At 38.5% G+C, this 18,725-nt stretch overlaps 1 protein-coding gene across 3 annotated transcripts in view; it reads left to right on the top strand.

Annotated features, from left to right (window-relative positions):
* The window catches only part of cadm1a (cell adhesion molecule 1a), a 370,054-nt gene extending 353,007 nt beyond the window's left edge, over positions 1–17,047 (top strand). For all 3 annotated transcript variants that reach the window (XM_046039204.1, XM_046039206.1, XM_046039207.1), the window contains 2 exons: positions 7,286–7,414; positions 12,947–17,047. In XM_046039204.1, the coding sequence (XP_045895160.1) occupies positions 7,286–7,414; positions 12,947–13,065 (248 nt within the window). In that variant the 3' untranslated portion in view covers positions 13,066–17,047. The remainder of the gene's footprint in view (positions 1–7,285; positions 7,415–12,946) is intronic.
* The last annotated feature ends 1,678 nt before the right edge of the window (positions 17,048–18,725 follow it).

The raw sequence follows: 18,725 nt of genomic DNA, 5'->3' as shown, positions 1-18,725 counted from the left end.
AGGTGGTGAATGGCGAACTTCATGCGGGCCTGTACATGTTTCTTCTTGAGCAGGGGGACCTTGCGTGCGCTGCAGGATTTCAATCCATGATGGCGTAGTGTGTTACCAACCGTTTCTTTTGTAACTGTGGTCCCAGCTGCCTTCAGTTGATTCATCAGTTCCCTCCTTGTGGTTTTGGGATGATTCCTCACCGTTCGCATGATCAGGGACACCCCACGAGGCGAGATCTTGTGTGGAGGCCCAGACCGAGGGAGGTTGGCGGTGGTGTGGTGCTTCTTCCATTTCCTGATAACTGCACCGACAGTTGATCTTTTCTCTCCAAGTTGCTTTCCGATTCTCTTGTAGCCCATCCCAGCCTTGTGCAGATCAACAATCTTGTCCCTGATGTCCGTAGAAAGCTCTTTGGTCTTGCCCATGGTGGTGATGATGGATGCTGGTTGTTTGGGTGTTGACAGGTGTCTTTTATACAGGTAACGAGGTGAGGCAGGTGTATTTGATGTAGATAATTGGTTGGGATTGGGGCTGTGTCTTAAAGAAAGACTTACTGGCTTGTAGGAGCCAGAATACTTGCTGTTTGGTAGGGGGTCATATACTTGTTTTTCCTCATCAGATGGTCATCAATTTTTATAAATTCATATGATGTGATTTTCTGGAATTTTCTTTGGGATTCTGTCTTTCACTGTTAGAATGTACATATGATTAAAATTGTAGATTGTTGCATTCTTTGTAAGTGGGCAAACCTGCAAAATCAGCAAGGGGTCAAATACTTATTTCCCCCACTGTATATGGATCCTCAAGAAAACATGTATGGATATTTCACTATATTTCCCCTTTTCTTTCTCATGATGTCCACACACATTACTTGTTCTGTTAGCTGTTACACTGAGATTTCAGGCTGCAGAAACTAAGCAACAAAGTAAAGCTATATTTAGTGTTTTAGTAAACGATTTAGCCTCATCAAGACACTAGACAGGTTCCCGGTGCCTTAGCAAAGATTCTGCCTAGTGTAACTCTGGTGCGTAGTAAACTTTTCATAGGAAATTTCAAGCATATTAAACTCATTCAGTATCTCACCTTTTCGATTTCAAGACCTTGTTTTTTACTTGTTGATAATTTGTACATAGCCTGATAACAACCACACTCCTATGACATTTGCTATAAAAAGTAATGGTCCCCAGAAGACAAATCCTAACATGTTGACTCCCTGCCCTTTAAAATGGCTAATATTAGATTTATATGTGCCAGAATTTGATTTATAATCTGTAGCATCATCATACAGTCTCAAACAGACCAACTTCCACAACACCAGCTGTTTATACTATAAAGCAGCATGTGACAGTTTGAGTTGCACAGTTTAAATAATTTTCAGGGTGCCAGCCAGGTCTCTCTCCTGGCAGTAAGATACTGTTGTTTTTAAATCAAATGTCACAAAGGATGTACATTTTAAAAGATTGTACACCCTCCCACTGAATGACCATAAAAGAAAGAAACACCACAAACTCAAAAGCTTAGCACAAAACAAAATATTGGTGTATTTAAAGATTTCACACAAAAACACAATCACAAAGTAAAGCACAATCCAACTGAAAAGTCCACTTCGGGTTTTCTGCACACTTAAACCAAACAATCTCAAAATTACAAATTATTTGCAGTTCACTTCAAAAAACAAAAATAAATTCAGTCCAGTGCCAAAGCAAAAAAAGATAAATAAAGCTGGTTCAGTTCCTCAGGCACAAACGAAACAAAACAGTCAGAGTCCAGTCAGTCACAGCCATGATATATACTGTTCAAAAAAATTAACCAAACACTTAAATCACACATCAGATCTTAATGAACGAAATGGTTCAAAATCTTTACATTGTATAATTTGTTGAGAACAAAATGACGTAACAACAGTGAATGGAGACCAAAATCACCAACTGATAGAGGGCTCAAAATCACACCGATAATCTAAGTAAAGAAATTGAAATTACAGGCTGATTCAACTTGCGTGACTTTCACCACGGCAACTTATAATGTGACTCAGTAGTGTGTATGGCCCCCAGGTGCCTAAATACTCTCCCAACAACATCTGGGCATGCTCCTGACGACATGGTGGATGGCGTCCTGGGAGATCTCCTCCCATACCTGGATTAGGGCATCTGCGAGTTCCTGGACAGTCTGTGGCGATGCATCAATACATAACATCCCAGAGGTTCTCAATTGGATACAGATCTGGGGAATGTAGGGGCCAGTTAATGGTATCGGTGCCTTTGTCATCCAGGAACTGCCAACACACTCTGGCCACTTGAGGGTGGGCATGGTCCTGCAATAGGAGGAGCCCAGAGCCCACTGAACCAGCATAAAGTCTGACATTGGCTCTGAGGATTTCATCCCGGTAGCTAACAGCAGTCAGGGTACTGGTGGCTAGCACATGGAGGTCTGTGCGACCCTCAAAGGATAGGCCTCCCCAGACCATCACTGACTCACCGCTAAACCTGTGATGCTGGATGATATTGCAGGCAGCATAACGTTACCACAGCATCTTCAGATTTTTTCTCGTCCATCATAGTGTGAACCTGCTCTCATCTGTGAAGAGAACGGGGCTCCAGTGGTGAACCTGCCAATTCTGGTGTCCTTTTGCGAATGCCAATTGAGCTACATTGTGTTGGGCTGTGAGCACAAATCCCACTAGAGGATTTTGGGCCCTCATGCCACACTCATGGAGTCTGTTACTGGCAGTTTGTTCAGAAACATGCACACCAGTTGTCATAGTGTGAGAATTTTAGGACTCAAAGGCAGACTCGGTACAGCTCAAAGGGGTAAGATTTTATTGAGATGTGCTACAGAAGGCTGGGTGATGTTTCAGCAAATCAGAGTGGTGAGCACGGAGGGAGGGGGGGCAGAGCGTGGCGTCCAGCAGAGTCTCCGGAGAAAAAGTAATACTGAACACAGAGAAACACAGGGTTAATCCAGGGAGCACACAGAAAGCACAAAGAATCTTACTTGAGTCGAGAGTAGGCCTTGACGCATGTACCATGTGTGGTTAACTGACAATCTGGTGAAAAATGGTGAGGAGGACTGGGGTTGCTATACTGCAGGAGCTTGATTAGTGGGATGAGGATCAGGTGTGTAGCTGGAGCTTGGCAGCAGGAGCCAGAGAGTGTAGCCACACCCAGACAAACATAGACAACACAGAGACAGACAGGGAGAACAGACAGAAAACACAGGGAAGGGGGGAACAAAAGAACATAAGGTAGTGGGGAGATACTGCAATACCACAACACCAGTAGCCCACTGGAGGTTATTTTGAAGGGCTCTGGCAGTGCTCCTCCTGTTCCTCATCGAACAAAGGAGCAGATTCTGGTCCTGCTGCTGGGTTGATGCCCTTCTACGGCCCTGTCCAGCTCTCCTTGTGTAACGGCCCGTCTCCTTGCATCTCCTCCATGCTCTTGAGACTGTGCTAGGAGGCACAACAAACCTTGCGAGACACTTATGGATGTGCCATCCAGGAGGACCGACTACCTGGGCAAACTGAATGGGCTGCAGGTACCGCCTCATGCGACCAGTAATGATGAGGACACTAGCAAAATGCAAAACTAGAAAACAATTGGTCTGGAAGGATAAGGAGAAATTGTCTGCGGCCACCACTTGCAAAACCATTCCTTTTTGGGGGATTGTCTTGCTGCAGGCCTCTCCAGTGCACCTGTTGTCACTTTCATTTGCACCAAAACAGGTGACATTGATTCACTATTGCTTATGCTTCCTAACTGGACAGATTGATATCCCTGAAGTGTAATTGACATGATGTTATACTGTGATGATTAAGTGTTAACTTATTTTTTCAGCAGTAGTATTACCTAATATCGTAACATGTTGCAACCAGTGTTTGCTCATTTGATACTCTGAGTGAAATTAAGGTGGAGGAACGGCTGTTAAATTGAAAATTCTCCTTTTGAGTTATGATCATTACATTAATGGCCACATGGCTCTTTCAAATGGAAGTATAAATGGCACCAAACATTTTGGAAAATTGATTGTGAATTGAGGCTCCACACATGCGTGAAAGCCCCCACTTTAACTTTGTTTTTCCTCTTTCATAATTATTACCAAGAGTTGCAGATTGTTACAGTTTTCCAGTTTGATGCAGATGTTAGGTGCTTTTCATCCGCAATAGAAATGACTTTTAAGGAAAGGCAATAACTAAAATTACCTTGAATGTTCACTTCTTTGATTGCTAAAACAATGACCCATGCAATTTGAAGTTTGACTCCCTATGTGAGATAATAACACAAATGTACTGTATTTTACTAGATGACAGTTATTGCTCATAAGTGATACTCACTGATATGACATGCAAATTGCTTTATATGGTATAATTGGGACTGAGTGCTTCCAGAAACTGACAGCACATACTCTGCAGCTGTTATTTAGACAGTTCTTTGGGCTTACAAACAGGCTTCTTTAAGTGTGGAACCCAGACAACTGTTTTCTATTTTTTGGTTTGATTATGACAGAAATTGTTGGCTTTGTCATCCCAGAAAGATATCTTAATTTTGCTGCAACATAACACACCCTGATGATCCTAAGTTCAAGATCCCGCAAACAAGTTGAGCTTTGTGATCACTTTTATTTTGGGAATGAGAGTGTGTGTGTAATGATTAAATCATGTTTATTTTTTAGCTCATTTTTTTTAATCAAATCCACCTTTAAAAAGACTTTGTTGCAATCAAACTAGTAATAGAAAAGAGGATGTCAGAAAAGCATGGCTGTCAGTGCACAACTGGTAATAAAAACACACGCCACCAGAGTTAAATCACTTTAGCAGCTAACACACTACATGAAAATAACACTACAAAATCCTACTGTAACAACAATGAATATGAATTCTTTTTGTTTTGTTTACAGGTAGAACACATAAGGTGATGTTAGGATTTCAGGAGGTGTTTAGGAAGTACAAAGATATTCTCTTTTTGTTGTTTTCTTGATTTCCTGCCATGTTTGGAGAACAGAGACGAGACATTTGTTTGTTTAACATGTCATTCTGCAGGTTCCTGACATGGAGATTATTAATACATTATTTCTGAGTTTGGTACAAACTTAAGTGTACCAGCATGATTTTTATTTCTGAAACTATATTGAAATCCCTGCCTCCAAATGAACAGAGTATGACACTTAATACAGGAGAACGGCAACTGGATGAAATAAATGTTAAAGGGATAGTACCTGACAGTGAAGCTTAAGAGTTTTTTGGTTTAGTTCAACTTGGGTCTTATTTTGGAGATAATCTTCATTACATTTAGCTTTTATCCAAAATGACTTACAATTGTATTATATTGAAATTATTCTTAAAATTATACCTCCCATAGGCTATTTCTGTCCACTGTCAATCACTTGCCAATTCTTACTAGTAGCCATGAAATGATTGCTATTCAGGGTCTTTTAATCTTAATGCAACCTGGGGGGGGGGGGGGGTGATTTCCATTGAGTTTGCTCTGGATATTCATGGTCCTCAGTATAAGAAGTTGTTTGTGGTCTCTCTACCACCACCAACAGGCCAGACATTTATCGGTCCAGTACTGGTAAGGCTTTAAAGGGCCAGTCTTGTTCACACAGGTTAATCTACAAGGAGCTTATTATGGAATGAAGAAACATATGATATGATGTAAAGATATGTTGTGGAGACTTCGATATTCACTTGTCCTCTCTTTCTTAAATAAATTTAAACTAGGAAAGTTTATATAGACTACCAAGAATGATTCCCTGAGAATGCACCCCCAGCACCCTGACCACACCACACACACCGAACACGCGCTCCTCTGCTTCCCACAAAACCAAAGTCCACATTAACATTGTAATAGGAAAGAGTGTTAACGCACAGCTTTAGCTGCCTGACAAGAGCGAATTGGATGTCAGAAGGATTCCTGCTCAGTTTAATTGAATCTGCCCAGCACTAAAAAAGAAAATCTAAAGTCAAAATAACCTATTAGATCTATCAGGTAATGTTTTGTTGAGTTTGACAGGTAGCCTGGACCCCTTCTCCCTATTTTATTCCTGCAGGTTGGTAATGCAGGAGTGTACGGGTGGGTGGTAGCTGATGTTATCCATGATCTCTGTTTCTGTTATTCGTTAATAAATTGTGACCTGCTCTTTCTGTTTCCTGGAGCTCATTCAGCAAATCCCTTGAGTATAGATCTAGGCTGGAGAAGCGTGAGGAGGGGTTGTAGTGAGTTACTACAGCTAATGGATGGCGGGGGCTGCTACACTTGAACTGGCTGTTTGTTCAGTGTTCTGATTTCACTTTTTCTGACTTTCCTTATTTTCTGTAAAATAAATCTCTTAAAAAAGACAATAGCTTGGAAGTGAAGGTTACGTGTATGGAGTAATGGTATCTTAATAAGCTAAAAGCACAAGAATGCATTACTAATGTATACATTATATTGCAAAATTCATTTCAGGTCAGTCTCATTTAGCCACATGACTCATCTTCTCTCCACCACATCCAGCCTTCTCACGCACTTTCCTATAGAATATAATAAGTATTGATAAGGTATTGATGAAAACACATGCTCCTACTTTGTGTCAGTCACATTTACAAACTTTAGGTTGTCATGGATCCTGATCAATAGCTCTCCCTGTACACAGTACTGTGTCTTGTACTTCATCTGCTTTTTCACCATAAACATTGCCTCCTAATGTATTAATAGTTAAATATATGCTGAAGATTATAATATAATTTTATGAGTAACATTTAGTGTAACCGTAACTTTTCAGGAGGAGTTGGCAAGAGTAATATTTTGTAATTAAGATCACTACATTATCATTTCTTTTCTGAGCTCAGTCACCTCATTGAATTCCCACCTCTGAACTTGTGAGCTCTCCTTTGCGTGCAGAGTGCACCTGGAGTTTCAGTCCAGGAGCTGACTGAATTATGAGCTGCTCTGAATACACACATATTGCAGCTGCAAAGTCACTGAAAACCAGAGCGCACATTTGCGCAACGCCATCTTAGTAAATCTGGCCCTGAGTGATTTCTCTCAGTCCAGCAGGAATATGATAATTCTTTTCCTGCTCAGTTTAATCAATTCCTGATTGCTATCTAAACTGTTATTGTTGTGTCAATTTTGTAGAGGGGTTATTAAAATGTCAACTAGATAAAAAGAAACCAAACTGGTCCCAGGAGAACTACAGTCACAAAAACTTCTTGTTAGTTGGAAACAAACAAGAGCAAAAAAACATATTGTGAAGTATAACACCTGAGAACTGTTATCTATCCACACTAAGTTTGTTTTTCCTTTGTTTTCAGACTCACGAGCTGGAGAAGGAGCACCCAGAACGGTGGACCACGCAGTGATTGGAGGAGTCGTGGCCGTGGTCGTCTTTGCCATGCTCTGTCTACTCATCGTCTTGGGGCGCTACTTTGCAAGACACAAAGGTAGTGGACTTGGAAAATACAGCTTTCTAAAGCATAAGTTCATTTATAAAGCTGCATTGGGAAAGATTGTTAAATACAGTATGCATAAAGAGAAGCCATCGAATTGAGACCAATTCTCAGAACACTGGGTTGCAACTGAGAAGTGCATAAAATAGCCACTCTGATGCTGCAGAGTTGATTCAGCCTAAATTAAAGTATGGACAGTAACTGAAAATACTCACCATCCACTGGAAGTAAAACAGCAACCAACATTTACTGACATCAGTAAACTGGTGCAAAATGGGGAAGCAAACTTAGATAGCTTTATCATAAGATAATCGTATTTTTAACTTTGCAGCTGTTGTCTTATGGTTTGGATACTTTTAGTTCACCAGTCACCAAAAACATCATGTTAAATGAATGCTGAATAATGACACATTATGAGATGGTGTGTTCCTCACTTTGTTGAATGAAACTGCATGGCTTAGTAAATGTCATTTGAATCAGTTGTGGTGAAGGATGGATAGATGGAAAACATGCAGTACAGGGGGTTTGTGGTCGAATAGAGGTTTGGAAAACACAATTCTAGGTTAGTCCGCTGTTGTGGGGCGAGGTGGCAAATAAGTTATTGGACAAATAACAGAGGGAATGTGGTAGTAAAAAAAGGTATAACTGTCTAAACTGTCCAATATCATTAATGGTAAACTCATAAAAAGTAAACAATAAACTGTAGGTTGCATTTGATAAAGGTGGGTAAACTGCATTTATGTGCGTTTACCCTACATCTCAAATAATAAAATCAGTCAGGCTAATGAAAAATATTAATAGTTTAAAAGTTTTATAGCTTGGCTGAAGTCAGTGGGCCAAGCAGGTTCATTCAGCATATACAAGCCTATATTTTCCTGTGTTCTCTTTTCAGTCTATGGTCGCAGAAAGGCTAGATACCATGTTTCTCACCTTTGTAAACAGTCAGGCAGTAACAAACGATCAGCAGTGGGTTCCACTGAACTAACTCAGAGGGTGGTACAAAAATTGTTTTTGTCAATTTCTGAAAATAGTAAATCGATCATTGATATAGGCTGCTTAATTTATAATCATGTATGATAATAATTTTATTTTTCAAAAAACAAAAAGTGGCTGGCAAAACCTAACTTTTCTCCCCCTAATTGAGTAATGGAGATGCATCCACTTGCGCTATTTCTCAGGTGCCTACTGCCACAAATTACCACCATGCGACTGTAGCTGTGGAAAACCTGAGGTGGGTGTGTTATGAAGATACCATTGGCACTGTTCAAGTTTGACCACAGCCACGTGGCAAATAAATGTCTTCCCTTTAATATGGAGAACATAAGGATATGCATCTTAAATTAAATCACTTTCTGAGATTATGTATAAGTATTATATAGTATTTAGAGATATCTTGAAGTTGAAAGTTGAAAAAAGTTTAAGTAATTCAAACTATGCCATAACATAAACCCATAATATCAGTAAATCATCTGGGAGACTGTGTTTCTGTGTTGAGGCATATTGAGGTTAGTTGTCCTCTCTTTCTTAAATAAAGTTAAAGAAACACCAGTGGTTACTCCTGCTTTGCAATTCGATAGACACTGACCACATTGTGGATAATTGTCTTTGGCTTCAGCACACAAAGTAAACCAAAAAACAATACAATTAATTGAGGGCTAATGTCAAGAATATCAACAAACAACATGACTTAAAATATATATAGATATATAGTAGGTGTAAAAAAACATTTTATTACATCAATTACAGACAGGGCCATGTGCAAAACTCAGTGCACGCTTAGTGAAACAGACGTCTTACAGAAAACATACTTTAGCCAGACTACAATAAACATAATAGATAGAAAATCCCTAAAAAAAACAACATTATTTTGACATTTTTTAGCATTTATGTTTTTTATGCAGTACTTGATATCATTTCTCTGCAGTATATACTGCTTGTCCCTTTAACACAAACTGGTCCAGCAGGCTATACAGTTTATCAGGTGTAGCCTAGTAGTCTTTTTACATCCTTTCCAAATAATGGAAAGATTGCTATTAAGACTAAGGCTGGGTTACTATGGTGAATAAAATTAAATTTTTCATGCAGTGCTACTGAAAAACATAATGCATCTTGTCTGCTGCCCACAGACATAATCATAATAAACATATTTCTCACATTGTTATTTCTTATGCAGAAGGAAATGGAAATATATCCATTAACCACTTTAGTGTAAATTCGGCAACTTAAAGGAGTTGAAGAGATATTTTGTTATTTTGTGGTGATACTGAACTTAGTGTTTCCCCTCAGATTTCCATTCAGAAGCTATATGTTCAGGTGAAAATATTTTCTGTTGGCTCTTGGTGGTGAACTGAAACATTTGAAAAAACACTGCATTAAACTATAATAAGGGTCCAGTAGTTTATATGACTGGTACACAGTCAAACCACACAGTTCATTATTTGTGATTAACCTCAACTTCTCAGTCGGTTGACACTGGTTCAGCTTGTATCCGCTGCTTTTGTCAACAACTGCTTCGATCTGCCAATAAAGTTTAGCTCTACTGCCATCAAACTAATGGCCTAGATCTTTTGTCTCTGTTTTAACTTTTGCAACTTAACCTACAAGGCTAGTAAACGAACCCATCCTGTCTCCAGTTGACTGATATTATTGCATCAAACACACCGTTAATTGCCAAAAACACAGCTTTTGACCCCTTTTTTTTTTTTTTTTCACAAACACACTTTGTCCACTTTTTGGTACACCTATCCAATTTAATGCAATCAAGTATTACAGATTTGCCACTCTTTCAGCTGGTGCTCCCAATATAGTGCAAAAAGACTAAAGTGCTTTGCTCTCACCATTACATTTAAAACACATTGGTTCTCATACAGCTACAATCAAATTTTAGTACAAAAAAATCCATGCATGTTGAGTAGTTAAGGTTCGAGTCTTTGCACAAACAATCTAGGTTTTAGCCTCCTAAGCCTGCCGCTAGCGCCACCTAATACCACATTGCAATAATTTTTGTAGCTATCATTTTTATCAGTACTAATAACACTGTACAGTAAACAAGACCGTCCTCTCCAGTGCAAGCAGCTTAGTAAGACCCATACGTTTTTTTGAGTAATTATGACAGGAGCAAGTGGGAAGCTATGAATCTGAAAAGTAAAGCCAATGCAAAGTGCCTTAAATCTGCATTCTTTCCAATGGCCAGCAGGGTGGCGACTCACTGCTTGTAAAAAGAAGTCCGATTGTATAGAAGCCTATAAGAAAATAACCGTAATACCCACTTGATTTATTACCTCGTGTAACATTTTCCTAATCAGTTTCTGGTATCAATCGCTAGTTTCAAGTCTTCTCCAATAGAACATGATGTTCATTTTGTAAATTACGGTCGCATTTGTCATTGCACTATTGTCTAAATCTGTCTATATTGCTTTTGTTTATAGTGTGTATATGTGTTCTCTATACTGTAGTCTGTGTGTGATTTCATTATTGTATTATTTTATTGTAAGTAAGCACATCCTGAATCAAATTCCTCGTATGTGTACATATACCTGGCAAATAAAGCTGATTCTGATTTAAAGTAAAATAGACGATAAAGTAGGGTATGCTTTAGGGTGTGGCTACCCTGTGACAAGTTGCTACCACGCCCCTCTCGTCAAAATATGGTCACTTCTGATTTTAAAAAAACAAGTTGGCAATGACCAAAATGCTAAACTTGAGGCTTCAAAATGCCAGTCCACAAACCAACGGGTGACTTCACGGCCAGGAGGCCAGGGTGGATAGATGGGTCAAATAGGGGACTTTTGCACAGGAAACTACTCTTTGTGTCCCATGTAAAACCAAGAGTCAATGTTAACTTATATCACAAGACTTACTAACGTAACTAAAGTACTTATTTTAACCCAAACATGGTCCGCCTGGTACACTCCAATGGTTATATATGCTGTTTTGGGAGTCACTGGCCAACAACCTATTCTGTCGTTTAGGTATGAGGGCAAGAAACATAAGCAGTCAAAAGGTTAGCCATAAGTTATTTAGAAGAGAAAATAAAGGTAACATTTTTACACAAACTGTCCATTCTAAGCATCCAAAACAATTTACAGATCACTGTTCTGGTTCCAACTTGACCTACCATGCTTACTGTAGTTTTGCACAGTTTTCCTGTGCAGTTACATTACCCTCACCTCCAAATAAAGTTGTTCAGATAATCTGACTAAGCTGTTCGCTTGTTTACAACCTGTCTGATCGCCTGACTGCTCATGTTTCTTGCCCCATCTGACTTTGTTGTATCAAGGTTGTTATGTTCCCAGATCTCAGCAATTACTTTGGTGAGTACAATGGTATCATCACTGATAGAAATGATGACCAAAACTACAAAAATAAGACACAAGCTGTACTTAACTGGAATTGTCCTTTTAATGCTCATTTCTGATTCATTGTCACGATGCTATTTTTTCTGTTGGGCTGTTCACTATGAATAGCAATGAGATGCAAATAAACAGATCAAATGGAGGCCACTTTTACTAATGGCATTGTGCATGATGTGAGTTGTATGCTGCTTAAAGTGCAGTGGATGCCAGATATGAATATTCATGAAAGAACAATAATGACAGCAAAGAGATGAGATATATATATTTTCTGCTTTCCTTTGGTGACTACTCCTATGCAAAGAAATTTTCAGATGTGAGACTAAAGTGACTGGAGGTCACTCAGAAAAATAATTCATCTAGAATTTCATGATGTTGAGGGCAACTTTTAACTACCTCTGTCAGAAACTTTCCATAATAATTACTCAGAAAAAATACTTACCTGAAACACCCCTATAACCCTGAGAACGAATACAGGAGTAGGGTTGTATTAACTGGCAACGGGGGCGGATTACAGCATAATTCTGATACGACTGTTCAAATTGAGGTTGCATTGCCAAAAGTCATATAAATTAAGTATCAGATATAGGATGATGGCTTGTCAGAATCATTTTTGTTTTCTTCAGACTGACTTCAAGGATTTGGATTTTTTTCTCGCATGCAATCTGAACATAATCCTATGCCACTATCCTCATGGTACAGCTCCACTGAACACCTTGTTTCTGTTCAAGCCGCATTTGTTCATTTATTTTTTCCCCATTCAAAAGTGCCCTTTCTCATTTGATCTGGAATATTGCCTTCGTTATCAACCTCTACTATGAGACGATGAGAATAAATCTCGTAAATTAAGTTTGAAGTGTTTTTTTATTTCCTTTTTTTCCCCGCTGAACTTGACGAGGTTAATTTGAAGGTGTGAGTCATGCTCTTCCCCGCACTTGAGATCATTTCAGAGCCCTGATTTACATGTGCCAATCTTAAATGAAAAAGAGGGAAAATTATATATAATCTGAATATTACAGTTTGCTGGTGTTAGGTTTGTGTAAATGTCCACATGCAGAAGGATTTGCATAATTAGGTGCTGTGGGATGTAGAGGCACATGTTAATCTTTTGTATCATCTAAGCAGCAGGCTATTATCCAGTCCATGACACTGTCCTTCATCCTCTCCTCCTCAGGTACCTACTTTACACACGAAGCCAAAGGAGCAGACGATGCAGCAGACGCAGATACAGCCATCATCAACGCAGAGGGTGGCCACACCAACTCAGATGAAAAGAAAGAGTACTACATCTAATCAAAACAGGACCCCTCACTCTAGTGTCCTCTTTGGGACACAGAGCTGTTTTTGGGCCCAGGGGCACAGGGAGAGGGGGGTTTGATGGAAGGATTTTAGTTGGTTCAGGATCACTTGTAGTGAGAGTAGAGGGGTCGAGGAGGAGAAGAGAGATGGGATTTTAAAGACAGGCCTGGTTTTAAGCCGTTGTTTAGTCTAGTCTGCAGATGTAGATGGAATGTTTTGTGTGTAAAAAAATAAAAAAATCAAAAAAGGACAAAAAATGGGAGGGTTCAGGTTTTGGTAAACTGAGAAGGGGATGGGGGTTGGGGGTGGGAAGGTGCGCCAGACGTTGCCAGAAATCACTGTAGAGAGCTTCACCATTCAACACCTCCCTAACTGCTGGTACGAATTTTATTTAGTTCAACCATTTGCAGAAAATTCTGTGCCTTGTTCTATCCATACTTTGGATTTGTGTTGATCCTCATTTGCATAACCTTGTTGCTCCCCTTTTCCTGTTTCATCTTTTCCACTCATAATTATCAATGTGCTGTTGGCTTTTGTATGAGGGTAAAATTACACAGCCACTTTATTCATTTCCCTAAATGTGTCTGCGCACACCTATCCTCTCCTGCATAACAAAAACTCTTTCCAGTATACTGTGATTTGTCTCAAGCCATTACTTCCCTCTCTTCTTTCCCTGAAGTTTTGACAGCTCCAAAAATGCATGGAATGCTTTCCATATCATTGTACAAAAGACATAAATGAGAAAAAGGTTTGATGTACTGTATATGCCCTCCCTGCCCCCTCCAGAACACAACCACATTCAAAACATAATCAAGAAGAAGGCAGCAAAGGATAATATTAAATTATTCTATTGGGCAAATTCAGTTAATTAATGTTTTGCAAACTTAGTTTGTTAATCAGAGCAGATAAACTACTTCCTCTCAAACAGTTACCTTTCTTAGTATAGGGAAGTAGTACATTATTTTTCTTCACAGTGCTGCTATTTCATTATTTTGCTTTCTTCCTCTGTTCAGTACTATTTTTCTTCTCTTTGACTGAATGGAAGCCCTGTTTTCCCACCAGCATTTATTGAGTTGTAATTATAAGATTCAATTGATTTCCATCTGTTCTCACTCTACTATGTTTTTTCTTACAAATGGGAAAGTAAGAAAATACAAATTGTTTAAAAATGTTTTTTGGCAGACTCTCAGTCAAGATGCCTCCAGTAATAAAAGGCTGTTAAATAAACATTTGGGATTAATACTGGCCAACCAGCAGCCAAAAGATGCTAGTGTACTGTACATAAACTTACCGAAAAGAGAAGCAGCCTTAACCAAACTCCAAACTAAAACACATTAAAAAGTATTTTAGAAATATGTAAGCTGAACAAAACATTTTAAAAAAGGGTCATGGCAGTCCAGGTCCTCCCATCTTATCTCATATATACACAATCCAATGTAAATCAAGCCAATGGAATCACAGCTGTATTGTACACTAATCCTTACTAAGAAATATTTTTTACAACTTACTAGAATTACAATGGAGTACCTTTGTGGATTTTATTGTATCAGATTCATTGTGAGTTTTGTCAAAATGTAAAACAAGTAAATGTTGGGGAAAGTAAATGTCTTGTGAGAGACAGGCCAGCCTTTCCACTTCATTCACACCTTCTAAATATATATTTTGCTTTGATGCAGCAGCTGAGTGCTTAAACATTGGAACATTTTTTGCATGTATGTACCTGCTAAAACCCATTCTTTTTGCTTCTGTCTTGCTTTATGTATCACCTGCCAACACACTGAATGGAGTTCTGTTTTGCTGTACCAGCTAGGGAGCACTGAGGAATGCCAAAAGTAATTAATTGTTTGTAACTGAACGTAATACACATGTTGTGCTCCGTGGTGGTAATCCCATGGGACGCATTAATTCCCTGGCTTCTTAACATGGCAATGAGGGTCTATTCATGGCAATGTTTGTCATTATTATGTGTTCACACAGCAAGCAGTTCATCTAATGAGGCCATACTCTATGTAACAGCTGTGGGTGGATGAAGGTGGAGGTGCAGTGTACACCGTCAAAGTTTTGAACATGCAAAGCATTGTCATTTCATGGATTTGTGTGTTGTGAAATCACATCATTTCGAACATTTTATCAACACAAATGATAAACTTATAAACTCCCAACAGGCTGGCTGCAACCACTAATCAAGTATTATTTTTTGAGGCCCTTATTCCTGTGGGTTTTTTTTTTTTATTAAATTGAAAAGCTAGAATCAATTAGACAAAAATACACCAGGTTAAATCAGTAGAGAGATTAAAATTTAGAAAATGTATTTCACATTAATAACAGTGATTTTTATAAATATGAAACATTCCATATCAAAAGTAGATAGGTGTCATATAGCATATTGACACTGTTTGCATTACATATTATTGAGTAAATAGGCATAAGTAGCATGTTTTAGCTAAGTCAGAAGAATGACTGAGTCACTGTGAGTGTCCAAACCTGTAGTTTTAAGTTCTACAGGTAGAACTACTTTCAAAAAATTTGCTGTTTTCATGGTGACTTACCATGAAGTTCTGTCTTACTTAAAAAAACAATTTCACATCGTAAAGACCTGTGCATGGCATAAAGAAGTGCGCTGTAACTACAGAAAGCACACGCAAACACTAAAACAGACACTGAAAACTTGTTGTTTTACAATGTTTATTTTAGTTTCAACATTCTGAATATGTGTGGCCAATAGTATTGGATATATTGTTATACACTCATTAGTGTAAGCCCACTAATTATGATTTCAGACATCCCGCAGGAATGTCTATTGTGAATTTCTGTATTTTATTGTGTTTTCTGTGTTACCAGCATGTGCCTTTATGCCTTGTAAGTGTTGTCATGTTGGTGAATGTGCTTTTTAATTTGCTTGCATTTTAGTTGTTGGATGTGCATTTCCTCTAAATGCAACATGTGAGTTGTCAGAGCGGTAAAGATATTTTCTTCATTTGCCTGTGTTTTCTTAAGTTGCACTGTGTTGAGCACTGTACTTCACAGTAACCTCAGAGTCCTTTGGTTTTCCATGATGCTTATATCTGGAATTAAAGGATATATTTCAGCATCAATCATATCCAATGATAAAACTCTTTTACGAAAATGTCACCAGATCAGGACACTCTGGGATAATAATGGGTTCTTTGGGACTTAATGGCATTGCTTGCTGTGTGGACTCGCATATCCAAGATTCAATACTTTTTTGTCATGTTAACCCATTTGATTGGAATTGTCAATGTGCAGCTCATATTGCAACACATTAACAATGTGATAGCTTTAATATATCATAGTCATGCATGAAGACAGCATTCAGTCTTTCTATATTGAGATTTGGGTTTGGTGGTCGTCCAATGGCAGTTGAGAAGGTTCTTGTGAAGTGCATTACGCAAATTTCACCTTCCTGAGCATAACGCATCTGTGCATTTTTAAAGTCGTTAAATATTTTTTGTGCAGTTTTAGAAGACAGCAGGTGGCCTGTGTGGGAGCACTGGACATGTTTTTAGCTGTTCCATTGTATGCGGCAGTTGTAGATGGGGGCTGCAGGAGTGATATTGCAGACAAAGATCAAAGATGCTGTGTCCAACTCTCGCCAACTGTTTATTCTTCTGTGAAAACTTGATTTAATTTAAAAGTTCTGTACTCACAAAGGAATTTCCACTAAGTTAACACTGTATGCTGATGACACTGTTTTGTGTTTGTTACATGGGTGGGCGGGGGTGGGGAAGGGTTCTGATTAGTTTAGATGTTTTACGGTCTGGTGTCTGATAAAACTATTAACTGACTTGTTATCGTTGCTTTATGAATCACAGAGCAGATGTCACTTCGTCTGTAAGACTGAGATTGTGTGATTTGTATTTTACAGTGAGCACTATTTCGCTTCAGTGACATGTGGCAGCTTCCATTAAAATCCGACTTCAAAATATGTACTTGTCAATAAAGGAATAGAACTGAATATTGTCTTCTCCCTTAAGGCTGATGCATTAATATTTTATTTGTGAATGTTGAACCTTTTATGGGTTGGAACGGCAGGAGTGTTTCTCCAAATGTTGTACTTACAAAAGAGTTTTCACTCTCCCAAAGTTTCAATATAAGGAGAAACATCAACAAACAACATAAAAATATCAGTTGACTAGGTTTAAATATTTAGAAATGGTAAAGATTCAATTTGAAGTAAATAGCAGGATGATATTTTAGGTTATTGTGTGTATGATTATATTTTGTGTTAAATGCCCAGTTAAGTAAAACATAGATTTTGGTCTTACAGTGTAACTGATCTAGGTTTCTCCACATTAAATTATTTTGATAATGTCCTGTCTGGTTCATGCGTTGCTGACCGATGTGACTGCATCTCAGGTAGAATGCAAAGTTTAGGCCCCACCTATCAATGACATAAAAGCAAGTACAATACATCCTCATCGAATCAAGTGCAACACATTATTTTAGATCCAAGAGGCAAAATTGATGATATTTTGCATATATGTTGTACATGTTTCCTGTATTTTTCTTAATATTTGGTGCACTGTAAAAGATGTGTTAAGTATTGCTTTGTGTTGACATAGGTCATAAAGAGTACACTGTTTATTGGAATGAAGCAGGATCAAAAACCTGTTGTGGCTGTACTACTGTCACTTTCAACGCACCACCGCCTTTGGAAGCTTGTTTGATTCTCGAAAAGTTTTGATTGTTTCACCAGTCATTGTTTTTAGATTGATTCTTTTTGTCTCTCTGCTGTTCTTGGGAAATGTTAATGTGTATTAATGGAGAAAAGGAGTTCCACATTCCCATACACATTTTGTATTGGTTCATAAATAGACATTTTTACAAAACAATGAAGAGTTCTTGTCTTAATAAAAAAGAAAAGATATTAATGTCCAAAATAATCAGTGTCGGTATTATTTTTTACTCTAAATGGCAAGATAAGGTGATGCACCACAGGTAAATAGAGTATGTGAACTATTATGAACACACAGCAACACATAATGTATAATTAATTTTTCATCTTCAGTAACCATTTGCAAATGATTAAGCCTGATTGCATTAACCTGTTTCATTCTGATAGCCTAAACAGATGGTTCACCTAACTCTTCCCCTAACCCTTGAACTCGCGGCAGGTGGGGAGCCAGACAAAGGGACAGAGTGCATTGCAGAGGGCCGGGGATGAAACAGAGTGGTTGAAGAGAAGGTGTGAGGAGTAAACTTTGACATACTGTGCGTTATTTTAAAAAAACTCGCACTGCTTCCTGCTTTGACACAAAATGTAGATGATGGTTATTTTAAGCTATTTTAAGATACACAATTTTCAGAACAGGATAGCCTCTGGAGAACGCCCCCCAGTACAATGAACCTTTTTACTATAATGGAGTGTAGTGTAAGAGATACAAATTTCTCTGAGGCTTTAAAGTTTTACTTGGTGATACTTCAAATACTATTTGTGATTATTTTAATTAGGGCTTCTGAGCTTGTAATAATAACTACTTAAATACTGTAGCTTCAGTCAGCCAGCTCTCATAATGGATTATTATGTCAATATGTATAGGGATGACATTTGGCGTTTGGGCTCTGACTTCTTCACTTCTCACAATGAGATCCCTGCACAGCAGGGATTGGAGAGTGACGATAATAACTTCCCC

The sequence above is a fragment of the Micropterus dolomieu genome, linkage group LG23 (assembly GCF_021292245.1).
Source record: "Micropterus dolomieu isolate WLL.071019.BEF.003 ecotype Adirondacks linkage group LG23, ASM2129224v1, whole genome shotgun sequence".
Taxonomy (NCBI): domain Eukaryota; kingdom Metazoa; phylum Chordata; class Actinopteri; order Centrarchiformes; family Centrarchidae; genus Micropterus; species Micropterus dolomieu.
The sequence above is the reverse complement of the archived record's forward strand: the minus strand, read 5'-3'. Positions and strand labels throughout refer to the sequence as shown.